The sequence below is a fragment of the Chrysemys picta genome, chromosome 14 (assembly GCF_011386835.1).
Source record: "Chrysemys picta bellii isolate R12L10 chromosome 14, ASM1138683v2, whole genome shotgun sequence".
Lineage (NCBI taxonomy): Eukaryota > Metazoa > Chordata > Testudines > Emydidae > Chrysemys > Chrysemys picta.
In genome coordinates, this window is record NC_088804.1 from 3,068,927 (window position 1) to 3,093,419 (window position 24,493).

The 24,493-nt window shown below is 47.3% G+C and overlaps 1 protein-coding gene across 1 annotated transcript in view; it reads left to right on the forward strand.

Moving 5' to 3' along the window:
* The window catches only part of HYDIN (HYDIN axonemal central pair apparatus protein), a 446,593-nt gene that overhangs the window by 71,322 nt on the left and 350,778 nt on the right, over positions 1–24,493 (forward strand). The window contains exons 2-5 of the mRNA XM_065567801.1: positions 5,353–5,495; positions 6,963–7,088; positions 10,947–11,066; positions 22,551–22,685. Of these exons, the coding sequence (XP_065423873.1) occupies positions 5,376–5,495; positions 6,963–7,088; positions 10,947–11,066; positions 22,551–22,685 (501 nt within the window). The 5' untranslated portion in view covers positions 5,353–5,375. The remainder of the gene's footprint in view (positions 1–5,352; positions 5,496–6,962; positions 7,089–10,946; positions 11,067–22,550; positions 22,686–24,493) is intronic.

The following is a 24,493-nucleotide window of genomic DNA, read 5'->3' on the forward strand; positions in this document are numbered from 1 at the left end:
GATTGCTGTGAGTGGTACTTTGTGACTGTATTTATTTAATCTCTTCCGTTAAAATAATCCTTAGTGACCCTTACACAACCTGTTCTTTTCCCTTTTCTAAACATCTCAGATTTCCTCCGACACACTGCAGCTTATACATTTATGGTGTTGTAACGTGACTTATTCTGATACATTCCCAAGGGGGACAGAGCTCCTTTGTGTAGACTTAACACGCTACAGAGGCACAGCTGCCCCTGCGCTGCTGTAGCGCTTCCGTGTAGAGCAGCGGTTCTCAAACTTTTGTACCGGTGATCCCTTTCTCATAGCAAGCCTCTGAGTGCGGCCCCCCCTTATCAATTAAAAACACTTTATATATATTTAACACCATTATAAATGCTGGAGGCAAAGCGGGGTTTGGGGTGGAGGCTGACAGCTCGCGACCCCCCATGTAATAACCTCGTGACTCCCCGAGGGGTCCCGACCCCCAGTTTGAGAATCCCTGGTGTAGACAGTTACTACAATGTGGGGATAGGATCTTCCGTTGGTGTAGGTGATCCACTTCCCCAAGAGGTGGTAGCTAAATTGACAGAAGAATTCTTCTGTTGACCTCGCACTGTCTACACCAGGGGTTAGGTTGGCTTACCTACGTCTCTGAGAAACATAGCTATGCTGATGTCCGTTGTCAGTGTAGACCAGTTCGCATTGCCGTATTCTTTGGCAGAGAGGGGTAATTGTTATTCCATAGGTTGCTGTTGGAATGATGCTTTTCTTTTCAAAGCCAACTGTATATGGGACAGATCCAGCTAGATGCTGAGTGCCTTTAAGTCCAGCTGTGGTCAAGGGAAGTTGATGGTCCTCAATACCTTATAGGATCTAGCCCCTGAGGCTGTTTAAAATTGTATTGTCCTCTTTGCAGTTCTCTTTTCTAGCATGTCTTCTGTGTGATATATTTGCAGCTCACACCAATTGAGCCCTGTGTGACTTCAGAGCTAGGATTGCCAACTTTCTAATTGCAGAAAACTGAAAATCTTTGCCTCACCCCTGCCGCGAGGCCCCGCCCTTGTCCCGCCCCTTCTCTGAGGTCCTGCCCCCACTCACTCCATTCCCCCTTCCCTCCCTTGCTTGCTTTCCCCCACTCTTGCTCACTCGCTCAATTTCACTGGGCTGGGGACAGGGATGAGGCATGTGGGATGCAGGAGGGGGTTGAGGTGCGGGCAGGGAGGGAGGGCTCTATACTGTGGTTAGGCATGAGGGGTTTGGGGTGCAGGAGGGGGCTCTGGGCTGTGGGGTGGGGCTGAGGGCTTTGGAGAGTGGGAGAGGGCTCTGACTGTGCATTTGAGCTCTGGGGTGGGGCCAGGGATGAGGGATTTGGGGTGCAGGAGATTGGGACTGAAGGGTTCGGAGTGCAGGAGGGGGCTCAGGGCTGGGGCAGGTGGTTAGGGTGTGGGAGAGGGTGCAGGCTGCAGGCTCTGGGAGGGAGTTTGGGTGCAGGAGGGGGTTCTGAGATGGAGCAGGGGGTTGGGGCACTGGAGGGGGTTCAGGGTGCAGACTCCAGGCGGCGTTGACCTCAGGCAGCCCTGGGGACAGAGGAAGTCCGTATGGCTCCCGGGAAGTGGCAGCATGTCCCTCCAGCTCCTAGACGGAGGGGCATCGAGGGGTTCTGTGCGCTGCCCCTGCCCGCAGGCGCCAGCCCCATAGCTCCCATTGGCTGCGGTTCCCGGGAGCTGCACGGAGCCAGTCACAGCCCCACTGTGGCCAACCAGACTTTTAGCGGCTATGCTGACCGGAGCCGCCAGGATCCCTTTTCAACTGGGCGTTCCAGTCAAAAACCAGACACCTGTCATCCCTAGCCAGAGCCTGGGGCAATTGACTTGGGCTCATGCTGGAATCCAGGCCCTGAAACCCCACAAGGGGGAGGGTCTTAGTACCCAGGCTCCAGCCCCAGCCTGAGCATCTACACTTCTGTTTTTAGCCCTGCAGCCTGAGCCCCGTGAGTCTGAGTCAATTGAGCTGGGCTCTGAGACTTGGTGCCACAGGTTTTTCTTTGTAGTGTAGACAGACAGACCCCAAGTGACATTCTACCCTTCCCCCAGAACAACGTGTGTGTTAATGTTAACTTGGCTGAACAGACATGTCCCTGGGAAACTTACTGATATTGAATGGGAATTCCCATGTAAATGCAATGGTGTGGCTGAGATTTTACATGCGCATTAGCTAGACAATTCAGCGCTGGATTTCCCCCACTAGAAGCAGTGAGTGCAGTATGGGGTAGTGCGCTTAGAACCACAGGGTTAGGAGGGACCCAAGGGTCATCTAGTCTAACCCCCTGCCAAGATGCAGGATTTGTTGTGTCTAAACCATCCAAGACAGATGGCTCCAGCCTCCTTTGAAAACCTCCAGTGAAGGCGCTCCCACAACCTCCCTAGGCGTCGTTCCATTGGCTGATTGCTCTTACAGATACGAAGTTTTTCCTGAGATTTAATCTAAAATTGCTGTGCTGTAGATTGAATTTATCACCTTTTGTCCTGCTCTCTGTGACAAGAGAGAACAACTTTTCTCCATCTTTCTTATGGCAGCCTTTCAATATTTGAAGACCGCTATCATGTCCCGCCTCAGTCTACCCTTTTCCAAACTAAACCTACCCTGTTCCTTCAGCCTTTGCTCATATGACTTGCATTCCAGCCCTTTGAGCATCTTTGTCACTCACCTCTGGATCCTTTCTATGCATTGGTGACCAAAACTGGACACACTACTCCAACTGAGGCCTAACCAGCACCAAGTAGAGCGGTACTATCACTCCCATGCTATGCCTCTGTTAATGCAACCAAAATTGCATTTGCTTTTTTTGCCAGAGCATCACATTGCTGACTCACGTTGAGGTTGTGATCCACCACAACTCCCAGACCTTTCTCAGCAGCGCTGCTGCCAAGCCAGTTATCCCCCATTCTGTATTCGTGCATTTGGTTTTTCTTCCCTAAGTGTAGCACCTTACATTTGTCTTTGTTGAATTTCATTTTGTTGTCTTTAGCCCAGTTCTCCAATTTATCAAGATCCCTCTGAATTTTAGCTTTATCCTCCAAAGTGTTGGCAGCCCCCCCCCCATTTTGTGTCATCTGCACATTTGATCAGTATGCGCTCTATTCCTACATCCTGGTCATTGATACAGATGTTAAACAACACCGGACCCTAGGTAACCCATTCCAGTGCTTCACCACCCTCCTAGTGAAATAGTGTTTCCTAATATCCAAACTAGACCTTTCCCACTGCAACTTGAGACCATTGCTCCATGTTCTGTCATCTGCCACCACTGAGAACAGCCTTGCTCCATCTTCTTTGGAACCTCCCTTCAGATAGTTGAAGGCTGCTATCAAATCCCCCCTCACTCTTCTCTTCTGCAGATTAAATAAGTCCAGTTCCCTCAGCCTCTCCTCATAAGTCATGTGCCCCAACCCCCTAATAATTTTTGTTGCCCTCCACTGGACGTTCTCCAATTTGTCCAAATCCCTTCCGTAGTGTGGGGACCAAAACTGGACACAATACTCCAGGTGTGGCCTCACCAGTGCTGAATAGTGGGGAATAATCACTTCCCTCGATCTGCTGGCAATACTCCTACTAATACAGCCCAATATGACGTTGGCCTTCTTGGCAACGAGGGTACACTGCTGACTCATAACCAGCTTCTCATCCACTTTAATCCCCAGGTCCTTTTCTGCAGAACTGCTGCTTAGCCAGTCGGTCCCCAGTCTGTACTGGTGCATGGGATCCTTCCGTCCTAAGTGCAGAACTCTGCACTTGTCCTTGTTGAACCTCCTCAGATTTCTTTTGGCCCAATCCACCGTTTTCCCCATATTCACAGAGTCAGTTATCTCATCACAGAAGGCAATCAGGTTGGTCAGGCATGACTTGCCCTTGGTGAATCCATGTTGACTGTTCCTGATCACCTTCCTCTCCTCCAAGTGCTTCAAAATGGATTCCTTGAGTACCTGCTCAATGATTTTGCTGGGGACTGAAGTGAGACTGACCGGTCTGTAGTTCCCCCAGTTCTCTTTCTTCCCTTTTTTAAATATGTTTTTTTTAATATGCTAACCCTAACCCTTTGCCCTCCTCTCAATTAAAAACATTAACAACTTCCTGAAATGGTAAAAAACCATTTATAACCATAAATAACCAAGTATTTGTTATAGGCCCCACCTCCTCAGCAGCCAGGTGAGAGGGACATGAGTGTTTTAAACAGCATTAATGTGTCAAGGAAATGATGTGAGGGTTTCCTTCCAGACATGGCAGAGCAGACCCATTCGCTGATGGGGCAAGCTGGGTGCATGCCAGCTCCGACTGTATTTTTTTTAAATGTATTATTTAGGTGAACTCAAATAGCTTTTCCTTATTCTCCCCTCCTCCTGAGGATCTCACTGATACCATTGGGCAGTTTGGCTCTGAGCGTATTTCCTCTGGTTTCACTGTTATCCGTCCATGCTTTGTAAAGTGGGTGATTATTCAGGAGAGAAATATCCATCCCAAAGAGCTGCTGCCATCGTACCCCATCAGCCCTGGATTGCTAGGGCCAAAATCCCCTGTCCCTGGTCTTCCTGTTGGGCCCAAAAAGCAAAACCGCTGGACCTGTGTGGTGCAAGATTTGGCAGTAGTGTCAGTGTGTTTGTGTCTCTCACATGCTCTGCTCCACAGAGGCTGTATCTGAGATACTATTGAAGGGGTTTCCTGGGGCAGGATGAGGGTTTGGTCAATGAATCCTTGGCTCTCTAGAGCCACTGGCTGCCAAGAATGAGGTTCACAGTGGAGGCTGCTGCCACCCTTTAGTGTCTTAATTGATGCTCACAGCTTGGAATTACACTGAGTCCCACCCCAGCACTGCAGTCCTTACTCGATCAAAACTCCCAGAGAAAATACACCAATGATTATGGAAATACTCCGCTCCCACAAGCCCCTGCACAAACACTAACTCATGTTAGTGACAGGGCAGACGGCATTTATGGTGGAGAAGGGAGTGAGATCAGGGAGGCCATGTGCATGGCTCACCTCTGACATATGTTTTATGCTGGTGTAACTCCATTGACTTCGGGGGTGTTATTCTGACTTGTTCCAGTGTGAGAGGAGAATCTAGCAGTAGAGGTTTAAAAATTAAAGCCCTGTAAACTAGAACGCTCCCATGGGTCTCCCAGGGTATCTGCAGCCTTGCACCTTGTATCTTCATTTGCTCTTGAGCAAAGTGACTGTAAATTGCCCATTCTGAGTCCGTGGAGTCTACACTCTGGCCAGGCAGCAGGTGAAAATTGGGCCTCGTACCTGGTGTTGCTGAGGACTTTTAATTCCAAGGATTTTTTTGGCTTTTAAAAATCGCACTGTTGCTTATTCCAGATGAGCTAAGAAATGATGTGAGGATGCCATCCAGCAAGGTTCATCAATCCTTAGGGCCCTCCAAGATGCCTGAAGGATTCCAGAGCAAAGTTGTGGCCCCTCGTAATCCTAAACTTGTCAGAGAGGAAGAAAAGGCTGTTACTGTAAGTACCTAACACATGGCTAGAATATCCGATCAACATCAGCGGTGGGGAGGGACCCCATAGTGCCAGTTCCCGCCCCCCACCTTTCCCACAAAGAGGTGGAGGAGGTAATCCCCCCTTTTGTTTTGTCTTCTGACTTCAGGAAGCCACTTCTATGGGATCCAGGATCAATGGATGAGGAAGGGGTGGGTAAGAGGAAAGGAGTGGGAGGATTCTCATCAGCCCTCACCACAGACCTTGCAGTAAAGGAGAACCCCAGCACAACAGCCAGCCATCTCCTCAGAGTTTAAACTGGAAGCAGGTCCTTAACTAGTGGAGTGATTCCGGTGATTGGTGCAGTAGGAACTTGCTATGCAAGCCATAGCTTATGAGACTATTCCTGTTAGGCTCAACTCATCCCACCCTGCTGCAAGATCCAGCAGCCCTGGGGAATTTGCCTGGTGTAGGGGCTTCTCCAGCTGGCACCAAGACACCATAATGTCCCTACACCTATCCCTGCACTAGCCCTTGGGGAATGTCAAGGATGATCTGGGAGAGAAGGGAGCCTGGCCTGAGTGCCACTGCACTCCAGCTATTCCTGGCTGATGTAGTAGCCCCTAAGTGCCTTTGGCAGCTGGGCATAAGTTTGGGTAGTCTTCAGGCTCCTGCAATCTGTGCCCGGGGTTGAACCAAGTCCAGAATAGAGGAACACAGAAATGACATCATGCCAGCTTGCCCTCTCATGAACCCTGTGCCAACCTCAGTTCCAGTGCAGGGATCCACTGGGCCACTGACTTCATGTCATGTGAAGTGAGGACTAATCATGTTATAAAGGGCTTGTAGAGTCAGGGGTCAAACCCAGCCCTTTTTACCCACATGTTTAGTGAATGGGGTTTGCTGTTTGAGATAAGGTGAGCAGGATTCAGCCCAATGCTAGCTCATACCATGGAAACAGCTCTTTAGAGCTCCATCAGGAAGGCTATAAGGACAAAGCAAGATCAGACAATTGCTGATTAAAATTAGATGATCTAAACTTGGGCCATTCCTCTTTCCTTGAACCTTGTCGCTCCATTTCTTTTATGCTTTGCCTTGACAATTCCCTCAGAGAAGTTGTCCCTACATGGGCCTTTGCGTGAGTATTGTGTAAAATTGTAGCCATGGGATTTTACAGGCTGTTTTCCTTTCAAGTCACGTGCTTGAGCCAGCAAAGTTAAAGGAACACCCCCCCCACCCCCAACAAATCAAATTCCTCAGCCAGATGTAATTTCCAATCATGGCTGACAGAGAGACAAACAGGGCGGAATCTCTCAGGTAGCGCATGTATATTCCGCTCGGTATAATTAATTTACCAGTTTTAAATATTTCAGCAGGGAACTTAGTGGAGTTCCAGGACTGCCCTAACGGCTGAGAACACAAATTATTTATCAGCGGCACTGTAACAAGAAAAGCCATTTATATAGCTCTGGGTCCTGTTGTTTTGAATTGCAGCTGACTCCATCTGCCTTCCTAAAGGAGATGTCTCTTACTACGGAGCAGAAGCTGGCTAGTACTCATGAGATGCGGCCACCTCGGATTATTGAGCTTTTAGACATGAGTGAAACCTCCCATCAAAAGGTAGCATTCCCTGCCTTTCCTTCCAGCTCCCTTTTTCTTTCTATTTGATGTGATGTTTACAGTGATGCAGTACATGGGATTCAACTTGTTTAAATCCTGCACACACTGGGCCTGACTGTCCTCTCAATCACTGATTTCAATGGAGCTACTCCTAGTTTACCCTGGTGTAAGTCAGAGGGGTCTCAGGCTCCATGTCTTTTGCCAGATTTTGATCTTGTTTCCACCAGTATGAATGCAGAGAATTCAGTTGAAATGAATGGAGTTTGTCTGGATTTTCATTTCTTCTTCTTTGAGTGATGGTCTCTATATGTATTCTAATCATGGGTGCACATGTGTGCCATGCGCCAGAGCTGGAAAGTTTTCATAGCAGTGACTGTTGACTCGCATGTGCATCATGCGTTTCCCCATGCTCTCTAGAATTGGAACCAGCGGCGCAGTGTCCATCACCGGTGGTGAGTGCGCCTTCCAGCACTTCCCATGGACAGGACCGGGCAGTTGTGGACAGGCCGAGGCATGAGAGCAGAAAGCACTCTCATCGGTATAGAAGCAAGTCCCCATCGAGGGCAGCATTTCCTCCCCGAGCCGTGCCAGGTCAGGTGACATGTTGTGTGCTGACACTGCTGCACTTACACCCAGGCTTCCCCGTTTTGAGGGTCAGAGTAAGAAGAAAAAGGATCCAGCGGCCCTGTCGATGGCCCCGGTACCCACCAGCCCTGTGCCGTCTCCTGCATTTGCACCGCCTATCCCACTGCTATTTCTGAGACCTTCAGTGCAGCTGTCTCCAGGGACCCCACCACGGTCTTCAGCAGCCTCTAGAGACACTCCTCGGACCCCTGGCGGTCTGGAGCCTTTTCTCTCCATGGAGGAACTGGAGCTTCCCATACCCACCTTTGCCACTGCTCTCCGGCCCATCACTGTGGAGACAAGCTGGTCCTGCTCCAGCCGGAGAGGATCATGCCCACACTACACCATGGTCCGTCCGCACTGCTGGCTCGCCTGCTGCCGAAGGCATCTTTGGACTCCGAGGGCTTTTCTGAACCGGAGCCGACATTTTCTCCAATATCCAGGCACAGCTCTGACTCTTGCTCCCAACTGCCTCCACTACTCCTCTGCGGTGTCATAGTTTCACATTGCCAACTATCAGGCTCTGCTGGCGAAATACAATTTTAACACCTACATTTGCAGAGTTCAAGGACAATCTACCCCAAGACCAGCAGCAGCAATTGCAGGCGCTGGTGGATGAAGGGCACCCTTGTAGATGAAGTCAGCCTCCAAATGGTGGTCAATGCATCTGACACATCCTCATGCTCACTTGCCAAAGGCGTCCTCATGCACTGCGAGTCCTGGGTACAGTCCTCTGGTTTCCCTCGAGAGGTACAAATGACCACAGAGGATCTCCCCTTTTATGAGGACAAGTTGTTCTATGCTAAGACTGACGAGCACCATCACTCGTTAAAGGACTCGAGGGCTACGCTGGGGATCTATACTCCAGCCATCAGCACAAACAGCAGCTCCAAGAATTCCACCCCCGGCCATATGTACCCTACCCGCTGTACTAGCAGCGGCACCAGGAACCCCCACGCCAGCACCACCAGTCCCAGCGTCAGCGACCCATGACCTCAGCCACAGCCATTTCCTCGACTCTCACCCACCGACAACCCAAGGCACGCTTCTGATGTGTCAGTTGAGAGCTGCGAACCCTCCCCCTCGCCATCCGTGGCCCCACACATCTTCTTTGGGGGCCGTCTTGCCCTATTCACCCACAACTGGGACAAGATCACCATGGACCATGGGGTCCTGGAAATAATCCACCATGGACACTCCATAAAATTTCTATCATTTCCCTCACCCCACCCCCACCCAGACACCTCCAGGGGACTCTCCCCATCAGTGCCTTCTCCAACAAGAGGCCGAAGCTCTTCTTGCAACGGGCGCCATAGAGACTGAAGGCTTCTACTCCCCTTACTTCCTCATCCCCAAGAAGGATGGAAGGGCTGCCCCATTCTAGACCTGTGCATACTAAATAGCTTTATCCGAAAGTCCAAATTATGTATGGTGATGCTGGCTTCTATTATCCCTTCCTCTCTCCCCCACTGGGGCCTGGTTCTCAGCCCTTGACATGAAGGATTGTGTTCAGGTTACGGGGAACCAGATGAACTAATTCGGATGGGGCCAGGCACTATTTCTCTCACCAGGCGTCAGGCCAAGGTGAGGATACTGGGAATCAGGCAGGTCACAGTACATAGGGCTGGGTGAGCATTCCAGGCTGCAGCCAGGTAGAGCCCAATTGTGCAGATAACTTCCAGTGCCTTCCTTTGGGTTTAAATAGGAAGCTCTGACCAATCAAATGTCCCATTGTTTCTCCAGTCAGGGCCTAGGGGAGGCCTTCCTGATATTGGTTCAGGTTTCATGGTCTCTCCGTAGGTTGTTTAGTACCAAGCTGCTGGGTAAGACAGGGAGGTGAACCCAGGTTGGAGACCTTCAGGGTCATGATACCATGGAAGTTGCACAGGGGAATGCCCCTCTGACAGCTTGGATGCATGCTTAGCAGGATAAACATTTAAACTTGGTTTCTTGCTCACTATGTAATACCTATTCCAAGAGGATACATTACTGAAGTGTTCTACAGAGCAGAAAATCCCCAGCCGAAACCTGTAACAAATTGGTTGAGAACTATCCTAAATAGCACAGGAAACTTGGAACATATCCAAACTCCAGGGACCAGAAATAGTTGACAGCACACACTGACAATCCTCCCCCACCTGTGGAGGAAAACCTGGCCCCACTACAGTCAATGGCAAAACTCCCATTGACTTCAGTGGGGCCAGGATTTCATCACGCAAGCCTTCTCTGTCTAGACCAGTGGTTTTCAACCTGTAGTCTGTGGATCCGCAGACCATGTCTAAGATTTCCACAGGGGTCTGCACCTCCATTTGAAATTTTTTAGGAGTCCACAAATGAAAAAAGGTTGAAAACTACTGGTCTAGACTCAGATGTCCCTTGAGGGTCTTGGCGCAGGATGCCTCCTTATTAGAATGTGGAGATGGTATCTGCCTAGACAGATTAAAATATTTAGGGCTAGCCTAAGAATCTCCTCCTAATATGTGCTGCTTTGCCCCACAACCCCCTGCTCTTTGTGTCAGTGCACGTTCCTAGACATGCTCAAAGAACAGCGTGAAAGAACACAGGCTTGAAAGGACAAAGTTGAGTACTCCTTGCTCCGGTTTAAAACTCACCAGAAAAGATTATGTAACCAAAGTTCTGTCCTCATTCAAATCCTCCAGTGACACCAAGGTAATGTGAAATCATATAGCCTTGTCCTCTGTCATCTTTTGTTGAACTCTGAACAGCTGCTGCATTGCTTCTCTCGGTCGCCTTCCTTACTGACAGTAAAACTCTCTGCCCTCTAGTCTCCTGGGCCAGATCTTCAAAGGCATTTAAGTACCTTACTCCCATAGGATCCTCCCAGACCCTCAAAGGCATTTAGGCACATAACCTCCATGGGCTCCCCAAAGGCATTTAGGTGCCTAATTCCCATGCCTTACTCCTATGCAAGTTAGGCATTTTAAATATCTGAGGATCTGGACCCTGATGTCTTTATATCCGGGTGAATGCAGGCTATAAAGTCAATGGGCAACAATCATCTCTAGAGTATCTCCATTGGGGTCCTCTGTAAATTCACTGATCTCAGTTGTTCCACAGCTCTTTTGGGGAGTGTCCACTGCAAACCTTATATAATTGCTTATAGAGATGGTCTAGCTTGCATCCTGCTAAAGAGCAATGCAGAATTTGCATTCATGACCCCATTCCTCCCAGCATTTCTGTGTCTACTTACTGAGTGTCTCTTTACATCTTTAGTTCTCTTCAGTTGACCTGGAGCAGAGCTTGTTTCAGCCCTTCCCATCAGAGGTGGTATTTCAGAACTATGCCCCTTGTGAGATCTATGAAGTCCCGCTGATTCTGAGGAACAATGACAAGGTAAGAGCCATCACTTGGACCTTTACCAGTCTATGGTGTTGTCTAATTTCTGTAGGTTGTGTACTGCACTGATCACCATGTTATCAGCTCAGTGTTGGAGCACGACATACAATAAGATGCTTCTGATAGCTATAGTTATAAAGTGACTGTAACCTACCAGCTAAATTTGTGCACCTAAGTGCCTGATGCTTCAGTGTGTAGCACACACATTTTTCTGCATCTTAAAACTCTGATTTGTTGATGCAAATGGATCTTGCACCCCTATCCTGGGTACTTAGATGTTTAACTACTGCACTGGAAGGCATAAATGCCAGTTGACATTGAAAGGCTTCATGTGAAGGTGTGAGCCTGAAAATCAAACTTTCAGACTGACTAGGTCTAATCTTTCTCATTTGTGTGACCTGCTTTGTGACTGTGTTGCCTAAGGGGGGTAGTATTTGGATTAGGATCCAAATTAGGTTTACTCTGGGTTAAGGGGCCAAAGCTGAGTTAGGGCAAGGTTTGTGTTTGATGGTGTCAAAATTTCATGAATTGTTCTGAACCAGGGTCCAAATGTCGCTCTGGTGGAAGGAGGTGCAAGCTCATTGTCTCCATTGGGGGCTGTTCCTTTGACACCAGGACTGGAACAGGCCCCGGGACTGGGAGAGGAGTGTCTTTCTGGTATTTGGATCTACAACCCAAGCCAAAGGAGCAGGTTCAGTGTGGGGATAGGCTCAGAACCGCCTTTTCTCCTGAAATCCAAAGGGAACCCGTTCTTAGGGTTTGGGTTTGGCTTGTCCTTGCTGTAGCTGCCCCGCACAGTGAGAAAATACCATTTATAAAGTGGTGGTAAACAGCTCCCTGCTTCCTTGAGGTAGGCCCTTATCCTTTGATGTGCCAAGTGCCCATTTTTATGACTTTTTAAAGCTCACCTCTTCCTTTTCAAGGCTAATTTTGTCCTCCTTTTTGGTCCCCTTTGTTGACATGGGCCTTGACAGGAAGTGCAGGACATCTTAGGCTTGCCATGTGATGAACTGAAAGAAGAGTTTCCTGCTTGCTGATAACACTCACCCATACACCTCTCATTCCATGTACTCTGCTTAGTCTCTGCTTGAACCACACAGAGGGGCCTTGTCTCAACCCAGGGAAGATGGAAGTCTTGGGAGGGGTTCTTGGCTCGCTCCTCCTTTGTGTCCCCGCTCATGGAGGGGTCTGTTCCAAAGTAGTTAGCCCGATTAAGAACCACTTTTGGTGATTTCCTTCCTTTGGAGAGCTATGTTTCTAAGGTGGTGCCAGAGTGTTCCGGGCTTCAGCCTTGCATGCTGTGGCCTTCTCTGTCCTCCCATGGCCAGGGAACAACAGCACAAGCCCATGTGGTCAGAAGGCTCAATTCCTGCCAGTAATTTCCTCTTTGCAGCGTTCCCAGCAGGGCTTCTCTGCTACTCGCAGCTAGCGTGCAGCATGCCTGACTGATCAGCTGTACTCTGACTACACCCACCACATGTTCCCTGCCTGCCTACTAAGTGATGGATTGGCATGAACCAAGAGCATCCTGGCTCTGGTCAAGACCTTTTTTAACCTTGTGCTTTAGATGCCAACATTCTTTTTGGGGTTCCATGAGCCCACAGGGGGTAGGCAGGTTACCATGCTGCTGTGTGGTGACTCCTAGGGTGTCTCAGCTCATCTTCCCCTGGTCTGCAAATGCTCCGTGTTGACAGGTGTCTTCTGTTTTACTCACGAATGGCCACAGTGGGGCCCCAGTCCTGGTGTCCTCATCCCTGCTTGTTAATGTCAGGATTGTTCACTTGGATTGTGTCTTAAAATAGGTGATTTCCTTCGCGCTTATTCCCTCTCTGTAATTAATATGATCTCTTCACATTGATGTAATCCGTTTACCAGCCTCTCTCTCTGCATCATTACTCAACTGGGGACGGATGAGTCAGCCTCAGCTCACATAGGCTCTCCCTCCCCTTTGAAGTGTTCCCGATTTGTACGGGGCCAAATCACTGCGCCAGCAATGCACCTCACTGAATGACTCCGAAGTCAGCTGATCCTACTGGATGATGTGGAGCTGCTGGGGGTGGGGAATTAGGCAGAGGAGCTCCTTCCCCTGCCCATAGCAGCCCTATCTCAATCCTGACTCTCTCTGTCAGTCCGTGATGTGGCAGAAGTCCGTGCCACCCTGGGGCTGCCTCTCCTGCATGGGGAAGGGAGAGTTCCAGGTATTGTGTTACAGGAGAGGCTGGGTTGGTGGGAGTTGCTGGAGGAGATTCTCCCATACCCTGTGATTTCCTTCGGGGAGATCTTCCTCCCAATGGCCTCTTCTCCTCTCCCCACTGACAATCCTGTTTCAGAGCTGTGTTTCTTGAGCCATGTGGCCTGTTCATGCCCCCTGGCTGTCACTCACCTGGGAAGGAACCTGTCTGCTTCCCTCTGGGACAACAGCATAGCACTGCCTACCTGACGTCTTCCCCCACCACCTGATTGCCAATAGAAATAGGGCTGGGCTTAGCCTGTGACTGGTGCAGCGCAGGATACCCAGACATGCTTGTGGCTGCAAAGCCTCCCCATTGCGTGTGGTTGCTATGCGCTCTGCTCCCCAGACTCTCTCGCTGGGCCCAGAACTGACCCACAGGTTGTAATGTTAGTCTCTTTTGAGAGGTGAGTTAGTAACATATGCAGTCTCAGCATTGAACTGACATGTCTTATCAATCACTAAGAGCAAGTACAGGGACTGATTCCCCTCTCACATACACTGGGGTAAAATGGAATCAGTCCAGAACTGCTCATTGAAATCAGAAATGGGAACAGACTGACTTACTGGCAGCAGCAGAATGCCTTTTAATTGCATGCTTATGAACAGATTTCAGAAGCCCTCTCAGTGCCACGCCTTTTCTGAGGGGAGTGGCTCTGTTTTACCTTCAGAGCACTCACACAGTGTCTGCCTTTGCTTGAAATAACTTTGTGATCATTTTGAGATTTCCTTGAGAGGAGTGGGAGGGGGGAGGCAGTTGAAAGATCTCAGCAATTTTGAACCATTGATTTATAATCAGGGCTGAAAAGGGAGAAAACGAGGACCTGAAATTTCAGCAGAGAATAAGCTTGTTTGAAGGAGGTGTATGCCGGAAAGAATCCCATGGGAAAAGATAGTGAGAAGGAGGGAGAAAGTGAGCTGAATTAGAAAGTGTTCCAGGATGCCCCAGGGTTTTGTTTGACAAAGTGTGAAAAGTAATCAGAGATCCAGTCCTGTAAGGAAAAGGCATATTAGTGATAAACCTTCAGGTGCAAAGAGGATGGAAAAGTGTATAGGAGAGAGTGGAAAGGAACAAATCCTTCTCTAGCTCTAATTGTAAAATACGACAGATCAGAGGATGAAATGAAGCCTGCCCGAGAGTAATGGCTAACGAGAAGCTCTGCTGTTATGGAGGCAGTCGGAGGTCGTGGAAGGAGTCCTAGGGCATCCTGTGACAATTTGATGACAGGAATACTAGGAATACTGCAGGAAATGCTGTGTTGACAAGGGAGGCTAAAGGGAACTAGTGCTAGAGAGTGTCCCAGGAGAGGAGAAAGATGCGGTGAGGAGCTTAGGGCTACATTCATTTTGGTAGTGGAGGAATATTGGAAATATGGCTGAGCCGTGACACGTGGATTCCCAAAACAAAAGGGAAGGAGCTTCCTCGAGAGATTGTGTATGATCTACAGTATAATCCCAATTTTTACTTGGGTTGACCCTACCTGTATACACTTCTCCAACAAACCCTGCCTCAGTTCCCCTCTTCGACCACTTCTCTGCTGCATTCCCCTACAGTTGTCCTTTGGAGGACAGGCATACCATTGCAACAGCACTGCTTCAGCAAATGATGTTCATCTTTGCCAAATACCAGCCAGCAGACAAAGAGTTAACTCTTCTTTTTAAGTGGAAAAGAACGTCTGCATAAATATTTCTGCAGTTGCAGCTGGGGAGGTATAGTTATGGGAGGGAGGGAGAGACGGTGTGTGAATGAGACAAGTGTGGAATTGTTGCTGTTCCAAAATGAATCTGTTTTGGAAGCTAGTGAGACCTCAGTGAGACAGCACTGGTGTAACAGGGACCCTGACACATACTGTAGCATTAACAGTCTTGAAGATTCCACATGCATCTTTGCTGTATTTTAATACCACAAGGATGTTGTTAATAAACCCCCAAAAGATGCCCTTACATTTTAATTTGACTATTTTTGTAAATAGTTTTCATTGTATAAATATAACAAGACACTCCAGCGATTAGTTTAGAATGTTTTATCTCTAGTTTTCAGATCTCTGAATTGACAGCTGCACACAATGCACTTGTGATTATAACTCTGCTCTGCTTTGTGAAAATCAAGTTAAAGGCATCGAGTATTCCAAATGTGGCCTCTCTAATATTTTAAATACAGAGGTGGAATGATTTAGTCCATCTTTATTGCTGCGATTTATACATTGTAAAATTGCTTTCTTTTTCTCTGGCTCTTTCTGAGCTGTGCTTAGAGAGGCTTTCATTGTTTGTTCTGCAGAAAATGCTTCTGTCCATTTATTTTATTAGAGAATAGATTACACAGGACTTTTGTACACAATTTACAGCTAGCCTTTCACAAGGTATAACACTGCCCTACAGCCAAAATGCTTCTGAAATAAATGTAGTCAAACTTTACTAATTCTGTGTCACTGAGAACGAAAATGATGCTTAAAATTGTTGATTGGCTCTAGTTTTCAAGATATGCTATTGGGTCAGTATATACGATCCTTGACTTGGGAATGGCGGAGGATAAGTGAGTTATAAAGGGAAGGGATCTCAATTTAAACCAGAAATGACTAAAATACATCTTTGACTGGATCTATGACTGGGTTTGGACAGTACTTGCTTTTTAGGCAAAACAATGAATGATGCAATCTGAAGCTGGTATTGCGTCATACATGATATGAATTGCATCATGTTATTCCTAGAAGTCATGGATGATGCAATCATAACGAAGCTTACATCACTCTGCTGAACAAATTGCCCTATATCAGCTCTAGAAATCATACAGTGTCGTGCTCTCTTATTTGTCAGTGTTTGATTTTGCAAAGGGACACACTTCTGTTTAGCCAAAGTGAGCAGAGATGCCTTGTACTTGTGTGAACAGTGCAGATAACTTCTGCTATGTTTGTGGTGAAGTGACTTTTGCATCACAAAAGCGCAGTATAACCACTATGGTTAAGAAAGCCTATCACCTTTATTTTGGCTGCAAAATTGGAGATCAGGACAAGAGGTGGGCCCCACACATATGCTGCAACACTTGTGCAACAAATCTTCGCCAGTGATTGAACAGGAAAAGGAAATCTATGCCTTTTGCAGTGCCAATGATTTGGAGAGAGCCAACAGATCATACCAGCAATTGTTACTTCTGCATGGTGCCTCCAGTTGGGAAAGGTGTGTCAAAGAAGAAAAAGTGGACTGTGCATTATCCAAACATTCCATCAGCTATACGCCCAGTACCCCACGGAGAATCATAGAATCATAGAATATCAGAGTTGGAAGGGACCTCAAGAGGTCATCTAGTCCAACCCCCTGCTCAAAGCAGGACCAATTCCCAGCTAAATCATCCCAGCCAGGGCTTTGTCAAGCCGGGCCTTAAAAACCTCCAAGGAAGGAGACTCCACCACCTCCCTAGGTAACGCATTCCAGTGTTTCACCACCCTCCTAGTGAAATAGTTTTTCCTGATATCCAACCTGGACCTCCCCCACTGCAACTTGAGACCATTGCTCCTTGTTCTGTCATCTGCCACCACTGAGAACAGCCGAGCTCCATCCTCTTTGGAACCCCCCTTCAGGTAGTTGAAGGCTGCTATCAAATCCCCCCTCATTCTTCTCTTTTGGAGACTAAACAATCCCAGTTCCCTCAGCCTCTCCTCATAAGTCATGTGCTCCAGACCCCTAATCATTTTTGTTGCCCTCCGCTGGACTCTTTCCAATTTTTCCACATCCTTCTTGTAGTGTGGGGCCCAAAACTGGACACAGTATTCCAGATGAGGCCTCACCAATGTCGAATAAAGGGGAACGATCACGTCCCTCGATCTGCTGGCAATGCCCCTACTTATACAGCCCAAAATGCCGTTAGCCTTCTTGGCAACAAGAGCACACTGTTGACTCATATCCAGCTTCTCGTCCACTGTGACCCCTAGGTCCTTTTCTGCAGAACTGCTACATAGCCATTTGGTCCCTAGTCTGTAGCAGTGCATGGGATTCTTCCGTCCTAAGTGCAGGACTCTGCACTTGTCCTTGTTGAACCTCATCAGGTTTTTTTCGGCCCAATCTTCTAATTTGTCTAGGTCCCTCTGTATCCGATCCCTACCCTCTAGTGTATCTACCACGCCTCCTAGTTTAGTGTCATCTGCAAACTTGCTGAGAGTGCAGTCCACACCATCCTCCAGATCATTAATAAAGATATTAAACAAAACCGGCCCCAGGACCGACCCTTGGGGCACTCCGCTTGAAACCGGCTGCCAACTAGACATGGAGCCATTGATCACTACCCGTTGAGCCCGACGATCTAGCCAGCTTTCTATCCACCTTACAGTCCATTCATCCAGCCCATACTTCTTTAACTTGGCGGCAAGAATACTGTGGGAGACAGTATCAAAAGCTTTGCTAAAGTCAAGGAATAACACATCCACTGCTTTCCCCTCATCCACAGAGCCAGTTATCTCATCATAGAAGGCAATTAGGTTAGTCAGGCACGACTTCCCCTTCGTGAATCCATGCTGACTGTTCCTGATCACTTTCCTCTCCTCTAAATGTTTCATAATTGATTCCTTGAGGACCTGCTCCATGATTTTTCCAGGGACTGAGGTGAGGCTGACTGGCCTGTAGTTCCCCGGATCCTCCTTCTTCCCTTTTTTAAAGATAGGCACTACATTAGCCTTTTTCCAGTCATCTGGAACCTCCCCCGATCGCCATGAGTTTTCAAAAATAATGGCTAATGGCTCTGCAATCTCACCCGCCAACTCCTTTAGCACCCTCGGATGCAGCGCATCCGGCCCCATGGACTTGTGCACGTCCAGTTTTTCTAAATAGTCCCGAACCACTTCTTTCTCCACAGAGGGTTGGTCACCTTCTCTCCATGCTGTACTGCCCAGTGCAGCAGTCTGGGAGCTGACCTTGTTCGTGAAGACAGAGGCAAAAAAATCATTGAGTACATTAGCTTTTTCCACATCCTCGGTCACTAGGTTGCCTCCCTCATTCAGTAAGGGGCCCACACTTTCCTTGATTTTTTTCTTGTTGCTAACATACCTGAAGAAACCCTTCTTTTTACTCTTAACATCTCTTGCTAACTGCAACTCCAAGTGTGATTTGGCCTTCCTGATTTCACTCCTGCACGCCTGAGCAATATTTTTATACTCCTCCCTGGTCATTTGTCCATTCTTCCACTTCTTGTAAACTTCTTTTTTGCGTTTAAGATCAGCAAGGATTTCACTGTTTAGCCAAGCTGGTCGCCTGCCATATTTACTATTCTTTCTACACATCGGGATGGTTTGTTCCTGCAACCTCAATAAGGATTCTTTAAAATACAGCCAGCTCTCCTGGACCCCTTTGCCCTTCATGTTATTCTCCCAGGGGATCCTGCCCATCTGTTCCCTGAGGGAGTCAAAGTCTGCTCTTCTGAAGTCCAGGGTCCGTATTCTGCTGCTCTCCTTTCTTCCTTGTGTCAGGATCCTGAACTCGACCATCTCATGGTCACTGCCTCCCAGGTTCCCATCCACTTTTGCTTCCCCTACTAGTTCTTCTCTGTTTGTGAGTAGCAGGTCAAGAAAAGCTTTGCCCCTAGTTGGTTCCTCCAGCACTTGCTGGAAGGAGTGCCAGTTCCTGATGCACCAGAATCATTCTCACTTAAGTCAGATGTGGAAGAGGAAGAGGATGAAACTTCTGGTCCTGAACCATTAATGTCACAGGACCCACATTTTCTCCCATCCTCCTCCTCTGAACCACACCTCATAACACAAGGTGAACTGAATGACCTTGTCAGGGATTTGGAACTACCCAAGAGTAAGGCAGAGCTGTTGGGCTCCAGACTACAGCAGTGGAATCTCCTGGTAGGTGATGTTAGGGTTTCCATGTTCCGTGACCGTCAAAAGGATCTTGTCCCATTCTTCTTCATGGAAGGTGATCTTGTAGCCTGCAACAACATGGATGGTGTGATGGCAGCCCTCAACATCGTTCACGATCCAGCTGAGTGGAGACTGTTCATTGATTCATCAAAGACGAGTCTGAAAGCTGTTTTACTGCATAATGGCAATGTTTTGCCATCAATTCCAGTTGGTCATGCAGTCCATATAAAGGAAACCTATGACAACATGAAACAACTTTTGAGGTGCATAAACTATGACCAACATCAGTGGCAGCTTTGTGGCGATTTGAAGGTTGTTGCTCTCTTGCTTGGTCTGCAGACTGGATACACAAAGTACTGCTGTTTTCTCTGCGAATGGGATAGTCGTGCAAGAGATTCCCACTACATCAAGAAAGACTGGCCACTCCGACAGTCATTGGAGCCTGGGAGGAAAAGTGTTCAGCATCCACCACTTGTTGAATCAAGGAAGATTTTGTTACCACCCTTACACATCAAGCTGGGTCTGATGAAGAACTTTGTCAAGGCCATTGACAAAACACTAGCAGCTTTCAAGTACCTTCGTGGAAAATTTCCAAGGTTAAGTGAAGCTAAGATAAAGGAAGGTGTCTTTGTTGGTCCTCAGATTCGTGAACTTCTTCGAGATGACGCATTTGACCATGCACTGCGTGGCAAGGAAAAGACGGCATGGAAAGCCTTTCAGTTAGTGGCAATAAATTTTCTCAGAAACAACAAGGCAGAAAACTACAGGTTGTTGGTGGAAAACCTCCTCAAGGCCTACAAAAGCCTTGGTTGCAACATGTCACTAAAGATACATTTTTTGCACTCTCATCTAGATTTTTTTCCACCGAACTGCGGAGCAGTGAGCGACGAGCACGGCGAGCGATTTCACCAGGATATTGCAACAATGGAGAAACACTATCAGGGCAAATGGAGCCCATCAATGCTTGCAGACTATTGCTGGACAGTGACAAGAGATGCTCCATTTAATGAATACAAGAGACAAGCCAAGAAGCGCCGAGTAGACACTGAATAGGACTAAACTATGTACATAATAGTTTTTTGCCTTTTGTTTCATAATACATTTTATTGATATAACCCTTTTGCTGATTTTTAAAGTGTTACATAAACAGGACAGGTGAAATATTATCATGTAAAGCAACCATAAACACATGAAAAGACCTAGGTTTACAATTTATGATTAAAACTCTACTATCTACACAATATACATAGACATAAAATGTAAAAACTTAAATATCTTAGAAACAGTAGCCAATCAGTTGTTTTAATTGTCATATTTGAATTCAGCACATCAAAATACATAATAAATAGCACATTTTATCTCTGAAGCAGACGACTTCTCAAAAATTGTAGACCAGTGTAATTGAAGGATTCAGGATCATCTGCATTTACAGTGATGATGACCATCAGTGACTGGTTACTGGTCTGATCACATGTGGAAATCCCTATGTTCCTAAGCATGAATTGGATTTTGTGGCATATTTGTGAAGCTCTTCCAGCTTGTCAGTTAAAATTTTTCATTTGAGTTTCTCTCCGTGGTAGATTTCATGCTTTAGGCTTGCTGCGCCAGTACCAGTACCTCTGTTTGTTTTCTATTTGCTTCCAGTATCATGAAGAGCAGCTCTCATTGCAAAATGCCATGCAAGGATTCCTGTGTGTTAACAAGATACTCGGGAATCTGGCTCCACTGAGCTTTAACTGCCATCTGGTTATGACCTTACCAACCAGCAGAATCTTCTGAAAGAAGTCATGCCAGTTTTTAATAATGAAACTGGAATACAAGTCAAGGACAGTAACATAGTCTGAGGCAGGAAACACACTAAGGTAGCATTCCCCCTAAAGAACAGAATTAACAGATCATAGAATCATAGAATATCAGAGTTGGAAGGGACCTTAGGAGGTCATCTAGTCCAACCCCCTGCTCAAAGCAGGACCAATCCCCAACTAAATCATCCCAGCCAGGGCTTTGTCAAGCCTGACCATAAAAACCTCTAAGGAAGGAGATTCCACCACTTCCTAGTGAAAAAGTTTTCCCTAATATCCATCCTAAACCTCCCCCACTGCAACTTGAGATCGTTACTCCTTGTTCTGTCATCTGGTACCACTGAGAACAGTCTAAATACATCCTTTTTGGAACCCCCTTTCAGGTAGTTGAAAGCAGCTATCAAATTCCCCCTCATTCTTCTCTTCTGCAGAGTAAATAATCCCAGTTCCCTCAGCCTCTCCTCATAAATCATGTGCTCCAGCCCCCTAATCATTTTTGTTGCCCTCCGCTAGACTCTCTCCAATTTGTCCACATCCTTTCTATAGTGGGGGGACCAGAACTGGACGCAATACTCCAGATGAGGCCGCACCAATGACGAATAGAGGGGAATGATCACGTCCCTCGATCTGCTGGCAATGTCCCTACTTATACAGCCCAAAATGCCGTTAACCTTCTTGGCATGCCCAAGGGGAAACCACAATCTTTCTTTGGACAGTCAGCAACTCTCTGCTTCTGGCTTCCCACTCTTTGGGCTTTTGTGACTCTTCTCCTGTCATTCTCTTCAGCTGTTCCTTTGTCAACTCTTGGGTGGTTCTTCCATCTCTTCTGATGTCAGTCAGTGCCTTCTCAAGGCTGTCTTGCTCCCTTCCTTCTCCCTCTGCTCCTCATCCCTAGATGAACTCCTTTGTTCTCACAGCTCCAGTTACTTATATGTATGCTGAGAAGTCCTTGATTGTCTACTTCCTTTTGCTTGCCCAGTCGACTATGTGGCAACTTTCTTTGGAACAGAAAAACCCTACCAAATTTAAAGACTCCACTGCACACACTTCCCGCCCCGCCCCCACAGGGAGAGGATGAGAGAACAAACAACATGTGACAATGTTAATCATGTTGCTTAATGCACTACTGGAAGGTGTCCCCCTCTGGCTCCCTGCTTTTGACCCTCATCCCTATCTTATCATTTGTTGCCGTCCCCTGGAATTGTTTGAGATCTAGGTCTGGTAGCGCCTCTCCTTAGGTTGGGGGAGGGGCCTTTAGGTGTGGGCAGGCTCATGCACACCTATCCCCAGATGCTCAATAGGTACTGGAAGGTGCTTAGGTACTATGGTGATGAGCGCGGTGCAAGAGCCAACATTGAATAGAATAAATGGCCCACTGCCAACTCAAACTCAACACATCAGAAAGTTTAATGTCTCTCCGTTTCTCCTATAATAAACTAATTGCACTTAACCTTTAGGGAGCACTTTCCATCTTTAGATCACAAAGTGCTTTACAAAGGTGGCTAAGAATCAATATCCCCATTTGATGACTAGGATGATTTCTTTCTCTTTGCCCTTCCATGCGAATTGCAGAATCTTATATTTTACATGTCTCCTACAGATTCCCCGGTTGGTGAAAGTCATCCTGGAGAGTTCTCCTTACTTCAGAGTTATCAGTCCCAATGATGTGGGTCACAAAGTAGCACCGGGCATGGCGTCTACCTTCCGCATCCTCTTCACTCCTGAGGAGAACAAGGTACCATCGCCACCCTTAAAGGGATCAGTGCTTTTTAAACATAGAATATGCACAGAAGGGGCTAGATTTGGGTCAGTAAAACAGGTGTCAATCCAGAGTAACCTTTCTGATTTCAGTGGAGTTACTCTGGACCCAGCCTACTGTGATAGCAGTAGAGCACCCACTACTCCTTGGTGAAGGGATCCTTTAACAGACTGGACATTCCTTTTGCCAGTTGTTCTGTAATCTGCCAACCTATTCTCAGGGCTCTTTTCATCCTTCAGCACCTAAGGGATTTAAGGTGCAACTCAGGGGTTCTCAAACTGGGGGCCATGACCCCTCAGGGGGCACGAGGTTATTACGTGGGGGGTCGTGAGCTGTCAGCCTCACCCCAACCTCACTTCGCCTCCAGCATTTATAATGGTGTTAAATATTTTAAATTTGGTTAAGTTTTTAATTTAAGGGGGGTCACATTCAGCGGCTTGTTGCGTGAAAGGGGTCACCAATACAAAAGTTTGAGACCGCTGGACTGTAACTCCTATCAGAGAACCCCTTAAGCACCTGTGGGCTGATAGATTATGCACCATACAATCAAACATAGGGCTTTCTGCATGACTGTACATATTCTGACTTACTGAGCCAATTATAAATCCCAACGCCTAAACTTTCAAAAGCAATCAGTGATTTTGGGGGCCCAACACGGGACCCTGGAAAGAGGCCTGATTTCCAGTGGAGGGATGCTCAGCACTTTCTGAAAATCTGGCCACTTTAAGGTATCTCAGGTTGGACACCGAAAAATGGAGACCCTCAAGTTCGATAATTCTTTAGGCCTGAGTGTTTTTTTAACCAACCTGTGTATGTCTTGATTGTAGTCCATGTGCCACAGTTTGAGAACCACTGGTTTAGACTAACTGGCCAGGGACAGCATGGAATTCTGGTATTTGATAGGCCACAGTTGGGATTACATTGCTGCTGTTTATTTCTCCTTTTTCATACGGGATCTCTATGTATGAGTGGGAAGACACATACACTGATGTTCAGTTATACCTGTAGGAATGCAATAGATTAGGGAAACCTATTCTTCATCTCTCCCTCTCCGCATTTTGGCCTGGGGAAAAGGAGATGATTTTTAAAAACTCTGTTTTTAGGCCTTACAGCTATGCTGCCCCTGCAGACATTTGCCTGCTTACATTCCAGTTGTCAATCAGGGAGAGGAAGTGCTGCGTGTCTGGCAGAGAGCCGGCTTGACACAGACAAACTGAGCTCTAGATTTTCTTCATTAAGAAGGCGCTCAGTGTGCTGCAAAGGGCTTAATGGTATTTCCTATCTGAAAGATTCTGTGCAGAAATAAATGGGCATATACATTCTCCCACTGTCACGTTATCTCTCTCATACACATGTCCCAAACCCAGTGTTTCTCGCATCCTAGGATGTTATAGTGCCAACTGTAAAGAAGTGTCTTTTAATATTGGTTTGGCTGCCTCCTTTAGCCCTGTACCATAATGATACCTAACAGCATCTGTGTCTACCTACTGGCATCTCACCATAGTATCTAGGCTCCTAGACCATTCCTTTGCTGAGAGTGTACAAATAACATTGCTGTGCTATAGGGAGTGCTGTGATGCCAACGTTTGCTACTGTGATCTTGAGGCTTATTGGGGCAGAAGAAGATGTCGCAGCTGGGAAGGGTCAGATGCTTGGCAGGTTGATTCTTAAAGAAATGCAGAGCACATTTTTTACAGCATCCTAGTGCTAGTGCGGTCCTTCATTTAACCTATCTTGAGATGGCAAGGTTAGGAATAGCTTTGTACTAGCCAGTGTTGGTGCAC